Source organism: Physeter macrocephalus, chromosome 4, assembly GCF_002837175.3.
Source record: "Physeter macrocephalus isolate SW-GA chromosome 4, ASM283717v5, whole genome shotgun sequence".
In the NCBI taxonomy this organism is placed as follows: Eukaryota; Metazoa; Chordata; class Mammalia; order Artiodactyla; family Physeteridae; genus Physeter; species Physeter macrocephalus.
Genome location: NC_041217.1, coordinates 67,803,211 through 67,815,488, shown reverse-complemented (window position 1 = coordinate 67,815,488; position 12,278 = coordinate 67,803,211). Strand labels below are relative to the sequence as shown.

General features: G+C 37.6%; 1 protein-coding gene across 1 annotated transcript; it reads left to right on the top strand.

The window, feature by feature from the left end:
- Positions 1-1,258: 1,258 nt before the first annotated feature.
- Positions 1,259-12,278, top strand: DUSP12 (dual specificity phosphatase 12). Its single transcript, XM_007120740.4, has 6 exons — positions 1,259-1,709; positions 2,722-2,835; positions 2,928-3,046; positions 3,441-3,537; positions 3,851-4,037; positions 7,060-12,278. The coding sequence occupies exons 1-6, from the start codon at positions 1,327-1,329 to the stop codon at positions 7,219-7,221; spliced, it is 1,062 nt and encodes a 353-aa protein (XP_007120802.1). The 5' UTR covers positions 1,259-1,326; the 3' UTR covers positions 7,222-12,278.

The window sequence follows — 12,278 nt, the reverse complement described above, 5'->3', positions numbered from 1 at the left end:
CAACAAGTGTGAGGAGATATCTCATCATGGTTTTGATTTGTTTTGATATTTCCCTGCTGATTAGTAATACTGAGGATCCGTTCATGTACCTGTGGGCCATTTGTATGCATTCTTTGGGAGGAAGTCTCTATTCAGTTTCTCTGCCCATTTTCTAATTTTTTTTTCAGTTGAGTTGTGTGAGTCCCTTATATATTTTGAATATTAACCCCTTATGCAATCTATGGTTTGCAAGTATTTTCTCCCATTCTTTAGGTTTGATTGCTTTTTACTTTGTTGATTGCTTCCTTTGCTATGCAGAAGCTTTTTAGTCTGACATAGTCCCACTTATTGCTTTTGGTGTCATAACCAAAAAGTTGTTGCCCAGACCATTGTGTGGTCTTGGTACCCTTGCTGAAGATCATTTGAGCATTTATGTGAGGGTTTATTTCTGGGCTCTCTATTCTGTTCCATTGGTCCATGTTTTGGTCTTTATGCCAGTACCATGACTGACTGCTACTTCTTGACCAATTACAGCTTTAGTGTCTCTCTAGCCTTCCCTCCCTTAGGTAAGATGTATTAATATACCCAGTCATAGAATCACCCCCACTTCCTGACAGCATCCAATCCAGAGCAAAGTCCTGCTTCTTTAGATGCTTAGTCCCTTAGACCCTTAGCCCAAACTCATCTAATACAAGCTCAAATCCTGTAATAGGATCTTCCTAACACTCTCTTACCTAGATTTCCCGAATTTCTCCAGTTCATCGTTGAGTAATAAACCCAATTTACTTAACTACAGGTGGATTCTTGGTGGTCTTTGGCTGGAGGGCACTGACACACAAAACCATGGGATTAATATCTTCAAATATATAGAACAGTATACATCAACAAGAAAAGGGTTCACATACCAATAAAAAAAGGGACAAAAAGAAAAAAAAAGGAAAAATAGTCACAAGAGAAGAACTACAAACTAATGGCTTCATAAGCATTGAAAAAATGTTTTATTTCAAATGCATAAAATTATGCTGCTGATTCAGTTGGTGGGACCATCATTTCAGTTTGACCCCATTTTCTGCTCCTGCAGAAAATCCAGAAAATCTCAACCCTAAGAGTCTGAGAAGCCCTGTATTAGCGTTAGTTTATCCTCTCCCACCAAGTTGGGGGAGCCGGGTAGAGACAAGGGTCCAGAAGTGGTTCTGAACGGGGTTTAGCTCCGCCCCAGCCGCAGTAACGTCACCTTCCCCCAGTAAATCCATATTCCCGCGGTCGACGTGGTCCCCCGAGGGAGCGGCAGCGCAACTCACGCCGGCTGGTCCTAGATGAAGGACGTTCTAGCCGACCCCCTACTCTATGGTAGGGCCCTCCGCAGTCCGGCTTCCGGGCGCCGCCATGTTGGAGCCTCAGTACGAGAGCCATGGCTGCGAGCGCACGACCGGTACCCGGACCCGGGCCAGCTCCGCTGAGCACATGCTGGAGGTGCGGCCGGGGCTGTTCCTGGGTGGAGCTGCGGCAGTCGCGGAGCCGGACCACCTGAGGGAGGCGGGCATCACGGCCGTGCTGACGGTGGACTCGGAGGAGCCCGACTTCAACACGGGGGCTGGGGTCGAGGGTCTACGGAGTCTCTTCGTGCCAGCGCTGGACAAACCCGAGACCGACCTGCTTACCCATCTGGACCGGTGCGTGGCCTTCATCGGCCAGGCCCGCGCCGAGGGCCGCGCGGTGCTGGTGCATTGGTGAGTGGCCGGGTCCGTGGGGAGAGCAACCCGCCACGCTTCCAGCCTGCCCCCCCTCACCCTTCTCCCAGGCCCCAGAAGAGGACGAAGGGGCTGTCAGCCACTAGAACCTTCTCCTTCTCCCTCTCGCACTGGCTTGTGTCAGAGAGGATCGGGCAGGAGGTGGGCCCCTGATGGCGTGCAGGCTTTCATTCATTCAGTTTGTGTTGGTTCATTCTGCAGCCGCTGAGTTTTGTTTCGGAGGTAGGAGGAATCTTCAGGTAAATGACAAAAGTGCCTGCACCTACAGAGTTTAAATCTGTTCACGAGAAGCCACACACATACCCAGATTATTGTAATGCAGACAAGGATGCGAGGTGTGTAGTAAGAGATTAACAAAGGTTAAGGTTATTCAAACTTCAGAGGAAGAGGAGATTATTTCCATTGCTTTTGTTTGAGGCGGGGTGGCTGATGTAGGGGAAATTTGGGGAGAGAAAAATTGGTTAGGACGTAAAGGATCCCTAAGCCATTCCTAGGGGAAAGATGGAGTAGGTGATAGCAATGGCAAAAAGATAGTAAAAGATATGTAAGCGATAGTAAAGATATGTAAAGATATGTAAACGGTAGTTTACATTTATTGAGCCAGCACTTTTACTGCCAGCATTTGTTCTAAATATTACATAAAGGACATAAGGTAGTGATAAAAGGGAAAGAAGTCTGGGATCAGATCTCCAGGGCCTTTAAAGCCAGCAAAGGAGTTTAGATTTTTTATGAAGCCATTATAAAATGTTAAAAAAAATTAGTGTAATTATTTTTGAATAGGTAATACCTTCATATGGTTCAGAATTCAAAATGAATAAGGAAATAAGGGAATAATTCTTTTGCACAGCGGTAGTAATTCAGAGGCAAAGGGTTTATTTGAGTAGAAGAAGCAGACAAGAAGTGGACCTGAACTTTACCATTAATGGGGGGCTGGGTTTTTTTGGTTTTTTAAAATTGTTGCTATTTGATATTTTAAAGGTTTCTTTTTCAGTCACGCAGGGGTCAGTCGAAGTGTGGCTGTAATGACTGCTTTTATGATGAAGACTGACCAACTTACCTTTGAAAAAGCCTATGAAAACCTTAAGACTGTCAAACCAGAGGCTAAGTGAGTTCTTTTCCGTAGTAATAATTCTGCTTTTGTGATGTGATTTTATTTATTTAAAGAAAAATTAACTCTTTGTTTGTTTGTCCTTGCAGGATGAATGAGGGGTTTGAGTGGCAACTGAAATTATACCAGGCAATGGGATGTGAAGTAGATACCTCTAGTGCAATTTATAAACAGTATCGTTTACAAAAGGTTACAGAGAAGTATCCAGGTGAGTAATAATTGGTAGTACGTGTTTGGTCCTTTCTAGATGCTGTTTACTCTGACACCAAATGTTTCAGGAGCATTATCTCTTTTTCCAGCAATCCCTTGAGATAGGTACTTTTATTTTCTTTTGAAACCATGGTTTAGCAAGAAATAGCTTGTTCAGGGTCACAAGGTTTCTAAGTGGCTGGCTTGAAGTTGAACTCAGGCAGTCTGTGCCTGGAACCCAAGGGCTTGATCACTGTGCCCTCCTACCTCATCCTGATTTCTCAACAATGGAGAATTTTTTTTTTTTTTAAATTTCTGAAGTTAGCACTACTTGCCTCAATTTGACATTAGCTGAATTTTGTCTGAAAATGCAGAGTTGATTTTGACAAATGGATACATTTTGTGTCATGTAGAATTGCAGAACTTACCTCAAGAACTCTTTGCTGTTGACCCATCCGCCATTACACAAGGATTGAAAGATGGGGTTCTCTACAAATGTAGAAAGTGCAGGTAAAATATTTTGTATCCTCTGGAGATTTTATTTTGTCTCAGGAGCTGAAAAGTACTGAAAGTTTCAGTTTCTTAAAATCTTGTAGGAGGAATTTGTTTAATTGAATAATACAGAAATTTCATATTCAAATTTGGTTTCAAGAAGAATATGAATTCTTAAAAGTAAAAGTAATGCAGTTACTTGTAGAAGTTATTGAAAATTAAAGTAGCATAATCAATGTTATATTAATTTGCCCCCTAAGAAATACTGCACATTTAATCTATTTCATCCTTTTGCAAGTCATTAATGTTTTTGTTTGTTTGGGGGTTGCAGGCAATCTTTATTTCGAAGTTCTAGCATTTTGGATCATAATGAAGGAAGTGGTCCTATAGCCTTTGCCCACAAGAGAATGACACCGTCCCTCATGCTTACTACAGGGAGTCAGGCTCAATGTACATCTTATTTCATTGAACCTGTGCAGTGGATGGAATCCACTTTGTTGGGAGTGATGGATGGACAGGTGAGAACACATTTTACTTTCTATGGTTTTATTATGTCATCTATATTTTGTTCCTTTCAATTTAAACCATATTTTAACTAGCATTTTACTCCAACTGCTTTCTTTCTAGTTTAATATCTTTCTAATATAGATAAGACTTTATCAAAGATAAATTAGTCAAATAAAATCCAGCTGATGTAAAATAGTGAACCACTTTTGGTGGAAAGCTGTTGGTCTAAGTTAATTAATTCCTTTAAGGCTATTGTTTGTATTTTTTCAAATTAAGACTAACAAACTAATTAGAATATATTTAAAAAAACTTGAGCTTTGTAAGAAGTAGGGCAAATCAAGGATTTTAAAATTAGATTTTAAATTTCTTCTTAATCTTCCTTTTTTTCTCTTTTGGCTCTGTGTATTTGTTTTCTTGATCTTTCAGTTTTGTATGTTTGTTATGAGATTCTTTTTCATTTCCTGTTAATTCTAAAGAATGCAGCTCATATGAGCATCCTGTGACAGCCACAATTCTCCTTTAGGTTTACATGATATTAATCTAGAGATATTCTAGGGCTTCCCTGGTGGCGCAGTGGTTGAGAGTCCGCCTGCCGATGCAGGGCACACGGGCTCGTCCCCCGGTCCGGGAGGATCCCACATGCCGCGGAGCGGCTGGGCCCATGGGCCATGGCCGCTGAGCCGGTGCGTCCGGAGCCTGTGCTCCGCAACGGGAGAGGCCACAGCAGTGAGCCTGTGCCCCACAACGGGAGAGGCCACAGCAGTGAGAGGCCCGCGTACCGCAAAAAAAAAAAAAAAAAAAAAAAAAAAAAAAATTCTAAATCTAAGATATAATGATGTTTAAAGTTTGTATAAGTTTGTATGGTATTTTATGAAACCTTTTCACTGTATTATTTCATTTGAAGAATACAATAACTTTATAAAATCGAGCACACATATATTCACATTTTATATGTGAGGAAACTTAGTTTGCATTAGTTAGTGTCTTGCCTAGAAAGAGGTACCCTATATTCAAACCCATGGTTTCAGATAATGCTGCTTTAATGAGGTATAATTCACTTACCATATAATTTACCCATTGAAAGTGTACAGTTCACTGGTTTTTAGTATATTCACAGAGGTTTTTGCAACATCACCATTTATATCGCTACCAAATAAACCTTGTACAGCAGTCACTTCCCATTCTTGATGATATTATTTGTTGAAGTCCACTTTATCTGTTTTTTTCTTTTGTGGCTTGTGCTTTTGCCTTGCTGCTTTTGTTTATTGTTTTTTTGGGCGTGCCTTGCAGCTTGTGGGATCCTAGTTCCCCAACCAGGGATTGACCCTGGGCCCTCGGCAGTGGCAGTGTGGAGTCTTAACCACTGGACTGCCAGGGAATTCCCTTGCTGCTTTTATTTAACCCAGAAAACACACGAGATAAAGGCGTTTTTGTGAAATATTCTAGATCACATTTGTGCATACTTCTTTGTACACTTATTTGAATTTTCTTACAGAATATATACCTAAAAGTGGAATTCCTGGCTTGAGGAGTGTGCACATTGTAAATATTACTGATAGTCTGGGCTGACGTTAACAATGCCCCTACAAATTTGCCTGTCACTAATGTTGAATGCATGTACTCATTTCCCCATACCCTTGACATAATGGATATTGTAAAATTGGTAAGGTTTTGTCAATCTGTCAGTCTGAGATGAAAAATGTTAATCCTAAAATGTTTTAATTTGAATCTCCATGACTACTACTGAGACCAACATCTTTATATACTATGAGCCATTTATATTTTCTTTTACAGTAAATTTCCTTCATGTCCTTGGCCCATTTTTCTGTGGGTTTTGTCTTTTTCTAATGGATTTGTAGGAGTTCTTTATATAGTCTAGAGTTAATGTTTTGTGTGATATGTTACAGATATTTTCTCCAGTCTGTTGCTTATCTCAGCTTTGTGATACATTTTTTTCCTCAGTTTTTTGAGATATAATTGACATACAGCACTGTATAAGTTGAAGGTATACAGCATAAATGACATATATATATTGTGAATGTGGGTTTTTTAAATTGTGGTAAAATATTCATAACATAAATTTACCATTTTAACTATTTTTAAGTGTATAATTCAGTAGCCTTGAGAACATTCACATTTGTTGTGCAACCGTCACCACCATCTTCCCCAACTGAAATGCCATACCCATTAAACACTAATTCTGCATACCACTCCCGCCAGGCCCTGGCAACCACCATTCTACTTTCTGTCTTTGTGAATTTGACTACTCCAGGTACCTCATAAAGTGGAATTACACATATATTTGTCCTTTTGTGACTGGCTTATTGCACTTGGTATAATGTCCTCAAGGTTCATCCATGTTATCGCATGTATCAGAGTTTCCTTTTTAGTGCTGAATAGTATTCCATTTTATGTATAGGCTACCACATTTTGTTTATCCGTTCATCTATCCATGGACATTTGGGTTGCTTCTTCCCTTTGGGTATTGTGAATAATGCTGCTATGAACATGGGTATACAAATATCTGTTTGAGTCCCTGCTTTTATCTCTGGGGTATATACCTAGAAGTGGAATTCTGGATCATATAGTAACTCTATGTTTAATTGTTTTGAGGAATGTGGTATATTTTGTCAAACTAAAATTTAAGATATTTATGTAATCAATTCTAGTTTCTGAGTTTTATGCCCAGACTTTCTGTATAACTCGTTGGTGATTTAAAAGTCAACACATGTGCCACAGTCACAAAACAGTCACAAAACCTTCTGTTTCACATTTCAACCTTCACCTTTCTCCCTTAATGCTGGAATTAATGTATTCCTCCTCTAAACTCCCAGAGTACAACATAATTCTTACACAATTATTGTAGTCTACTATCTATTACAGTAAATTGCTGTTACATCTCACTGATTAGATCATCAACTCCTTGAAGGTATGAGCCATGTCTTACCTGTTTTTATATCATATATTACCAAAGATAATTATTTGTTTTGTATAAAAGTGAATGAATGAAGTAACACATTTATTTTATTTCAGCTTCTTTGCCCCAAATGCAATGCCAAGTTGGGTTCTTTCAATTGGCATGGTGAACAGTGCTCATGTGGTAGATGGATAACACCTGCTTTTCAAATACATAAGAATAGAGTGGATGAAATGAAAATGCTGCCAGTTTGGGGATCACAAACAAGAAAAATATGAACTTGCAACATTTGATAACTTGCTGATGATATGTGCTACCCTTGCTTATTGTCATTCATGGAAGATTGTTTAGTTTTAGGCCATTAACATTTCATTTGAAATATGAGAAGATAAAAATCATTTGATGTTACTTAGAAACTATACTTTGTCAGCTTCTTACACTATTTAAGTAGAATGGAAATCAAAACCTTTTAATCATGTAAATTATACTTTATTTGATATTAAAATCTTTTATAGCCCAGATACTTTCTTTATTTCATATATATTTAAAAGTTGTGATTTTTGGAATGTTAGTTATATAATCTTAAGGTCTAGTTGGACAAAATTATGTATAAAAATTAGAAACTGTCATGTTTAAGTGACATTCTTTTATTTCTAGAAATGTAAAGCAGATTTGTTTGGACATATTTTGACATTTCTCTTTCTCTCTTTTAAGGGACATTAGTAAAGCTACATTAGTCTGGGTTTTTCTTGGAAATGTAGAAGAAAAGGACATCAGTAAAACAGGGACTAAAATGTGGTTTTCCTATGATACTTTTTGAAGTAGTCTACCTAAAGAAATGTATTAATGTTAGGTATATTTCTAATGATGAAGAAAATTAAATGTGGAGTAACTACATATCAATCACCTTTTTTAGCCCAATGTGTTAGTGTATTGGAAAAGGTAATATGTCCAGATTAGCTTTTTAATGTGATCTCTGGAGACTGGAATTTATTTTACTCATTGATAATAGTTAGCATTATACCTAATTAGATACTTGAACATTTACATGAAATCAGAATTAGCTAATAAGGAGAAATATAGTCCATGTTCTTAATACGTTTTTCATATTTACACATGTGAGTGTATATGTACATAAACACCAAAACGGGAGTTATTTTAAATGCAAAAAAATGTGAATAATGATCCTCTTTAAAAGTGTGCAAGTGTTATAGATGATTCTTGAGAATATCTCAGCATAGGACCTGAAGCCTTTGGCAGCTTTCGTATAATAAATTTTTCTTAGGAGAAAAAATTTCTCCATTTCTGTCTTAGCTTTCACAATATCTGTTTACTTCTTTACTTTGTAATGTTATACTCCAGAAAGCTTTTTAAAAACAATGAGGTTGAACCATATGAAAGTGCCTCTTTGTAGGTGAAAAGTAATTGAGTAGCAGCAGTTTTGTATATGGTTCAAGCTAATACCTATCCATAACACTGGCATCTATCACAGAGAAAATGACATAGATTTTATGTGAATTTATATAATTGTTAAATCAGTAAATATTTACTAAGCACCTTTTATGTACATGATTCTAGGTGATACATTGAACAAACTAGATAAAACCTCTGCCTTGTAATTTATATTCTGGCCAGGAGACATTGACAAAATAGTATCTTTTTTGAAAGATAATTGATATTTGCCAATGAGGAATGATTTTGGGATACTTGACTTTTCTTTATGTAAATTTTGAAGTTTTGTGAAACATCCACTAAGCAAGATTTTTAGATTTAAGGTCTTTTAATGTTTTATTTTGGGGGTGGGGTAAATCCATTATACCTTTGTTCTCAAAATAACAAAAAAGGAATCCTTTCTTTTTAATATTTAGGAATATCAATGTAAAACATTTGAATTTACACATTTTTTGAAAATAGCAATATTAACCTTACTTCAGAGGCAGTGTGGTACAGTGAAAACAGTACTGAAGTAGAAGTCAGAGAGTGGCTCTAATGATTCTGGCTCTACTGATCACCATCTTCCTGGAAGTGAGCAGGTCTTTTGGAAATTGGGAGTCATTTCTCATCTTCACAAAATGGGATTAATATATGTTCTGCTGTCCTGACAGGGTTGTTTGAAAGATCATTTGCATTAGCTTTAATTTCTTTTTACATAAAATGGAGATAACAGTAGTATCTGGGTTATTACAAGGATTTTTGTGATACACTGCAGATAAAGAACTTAGTATAGTGCCTAGCTAGTAGCAGTCAACATTTTCCCTTAAAGGGACTTCCCTTGTGGTCCAGTGGTTAAGAATCCACCTTCCAATGCAGGGGACGTGGGTTCAATCTCTGATTGGGGAATTAAGATCCCACGTGCTGCGGAGCAACAAAGCCCGCGGGCTCTGGAGCCCGCATGCCACAACTACTGAGCTCATGCACTCTAGAGCCCATGCGCCACAACTGGAGAGGATCCCGCGTGCTGCACCTAAGACCCGACGCAGCCAAATAAATATTTTTTAAAAATTAGCATTCTTAAAAAAACAAAAAAACCTTTCCCTTAAAATAGCTGCAGTTTATTGAGCACTTACGTGCCAGTCACTATCCTAAACACTTAATGTGTATTAGATTTAATCCTCAAAACAGCCGTGAGATAGATCCTATTATTCCCATTTTACAGGTGAAATTGAGGCTCAGAAATATCAAGTCACTTCCTCAAAGTTACATAGCAAATGAACCTAGATTAGAAGCAAGATTTGGCTTACTCCAAAATCTGAGCTTTTAACCTCTATATTCTAATACGTGGGTTCACTGTTCAGGGTGGTATTTGTCTTAAAGATACCATACTAAAAATGTCAATCAGATTGTAAAATCTAATAGTACTGATGAAATGCAGTTTTTAACTAAGCTATAAATTCACTAGTCAGGTATCCCACCAACATTTGCAGGGTACAAATTGAGGCCTACATTCTATTTCTCTTAAAAGTTATAAATAAAGCTACCAAACTATTAAAATGTTTTGTTCTCTTGACAAATATATCTTCATAATGACCTGGAAGACAAGGTTTGAATTTAGAATTCTCTGACTTCATGGAGTTTCATGACAAAATATGGCAATGCAGTGAGAGTTGGCCCCTGACCTACAGACTGCCCCCCTTTTCCCACCCCTGGATTTGTTCATGCGGACCCTGGTGTATATGTATATGTGGACTCCCCACCTCACATTTCTAAGCTCTGTCTATACACTCCTGGCATACAGTATTGGCACAGTTCTGTCAGAGACCTGAGCAAGGCTTGGAGCTATTTGGGCTAGTTGGTTGTCAGAAGTGTGTCTAGAAAGGGACCATGTGTCCTGGCTGAGCACATCACTTTGGCATCATGGATTTTTAACCTGTGGGAAGAGACATTACCAGATGCCAGAGTAAAGTCCTAGGTATGGATCTAGACATAAAATTCTTCCAAATTTTATTTCTCTGCCAAGGGTTTAAGTTGAAAGCAAATGAATAAATGAAAGAAAAAGTATTTGATAACATTCAACATTTATGACAAAAAAAAAAGGTAACTAGAATGGAAGGAAGCGTCCTTAAACAATGTGCATATAAAAAAACAACAACTACAAACAGCACATTTCTTAATGATAATTGAAAATGTTTCCTTGTATTTAAAAAAAAGTCTCCAGAAAAAAATTTTGCAAAAACAAATGAGGAAACAAAAAAAGAAAACCAATCAAGCCCCTAGATATTACAATCAGCAGAATCACAAAGTGAGAAATTATACAGGACAAATGAAAAATTCTTTTTTGGCTGCGCCGCACAGCGGGATTTTAGTTGCCTAACCAGGGATTGAACCCAGACACCAACAGTGAGGCAGTGAAAGTGCTCAACCCTGAAAGGGCAGAGTCCTAACCACTGGACCACCAGGGAATTCCTGCAAGTGACAGATTCTTATCTCTTGTTTGTTTGAAATTTTCCATATTAAAGGTTAAGTTTTAAAATGATGATGTTAAATAAAATAGATTTTAAAATGTTAGTGTTTGTATACAGTAAGTCTACACAGAAAATTCTAGAGGATTTACAGACAAAATATTAGAATGACATAATTCAATAAGGTTTTTGAATACAAAATTGCTCTATAAAAGTCAATAGTGTTACTATACCCCAGCAATAACTGAATTAAAAAAAAAATTTTTTTTAAAGAAAAGGATGTGTAAAATGAAACTATGAAAACTTCCCTCAGTAGAGGGAAGGATTTCTTATGCAATATACAAATAGCAGAGATCATTAACAAAATTTGATAAATTTGACTATGTTAAAATTAAAACCTAGAGGACAAAAACCCCATAAACAAAGACAAGTGTCAACCTAAGAGAAGGTATTTGCTATATACGTACGGGTTAAATGAATAGACTATCTAAAGGTGTACACATCATTGAGAGAAAGAAAATCCAATAGGAAATTTTATAAAAGATAAGAATGGGCAATTCACAGAAGAGGAAATAAGGTTTAATGAACATGAAAAGATGCACCACGTCTTTAATTTACATTTAATTTAAATGTAAATTATAGTCACACCCTTCACAGGCAAAAAATAAAAGTCTGACTACATCTAGTGTTGGTGAGAATTCATCACTGCTAACGAGAGTGTAAATTGGTATAATTTGGCAAATAGTAGTACTCCTACTGCATGAACCAGCATATATCTTTTTTTTTTTTTTTTTTTTTTTTGTGGTATGCGGGCCTCCCTTTGCTGTGGCCTCTCCCGTTGCGGAGCACAGGCTCCGGACGCGCAGGCCCAGCGGCCATGGCTCACGGGCCCAGCCGCTCCGCGGCATGTGGGATCCTCCCAGACCGGGGCGCGAACCCGGTTCCCCTGTATCGGCAGGCGGACGCGCAACCACTGCGCCACCAGGGAAGCCCCAGCATATATCTTAAAGACATTCTTGCACATATGCACAAGGGTACCCATAGAAGGATATATTTTATGTAACAGTAAAAAGTTGAAACAATCCAAATGTTCATCAGTAGGGAAATGAAAAAACGTCTGTATTATGTATTAATAATGTATATATTCAAGGAAATACCATAGAACAGTTAAAACACAGATCATCAAAAAGTAATGTTGAATGAGAAAAGTGACTTGGAGAACATTAGTGCTATAAGTTTATGTAAATTAAAATACCCCCAAACAGCACTAAATGTATGTATCTATACACATATTTAAACATGATAAAAATAAAAAATGGCTTTGAATGATTGCCATAAAATTTATAATGGAAGTTGTCTATGTGGAGGGAGGGAAATGAAGCAGAGGAAAATGCAGACCTCAACTTTATCTACGATGTTTAATTTCTTATGAAATA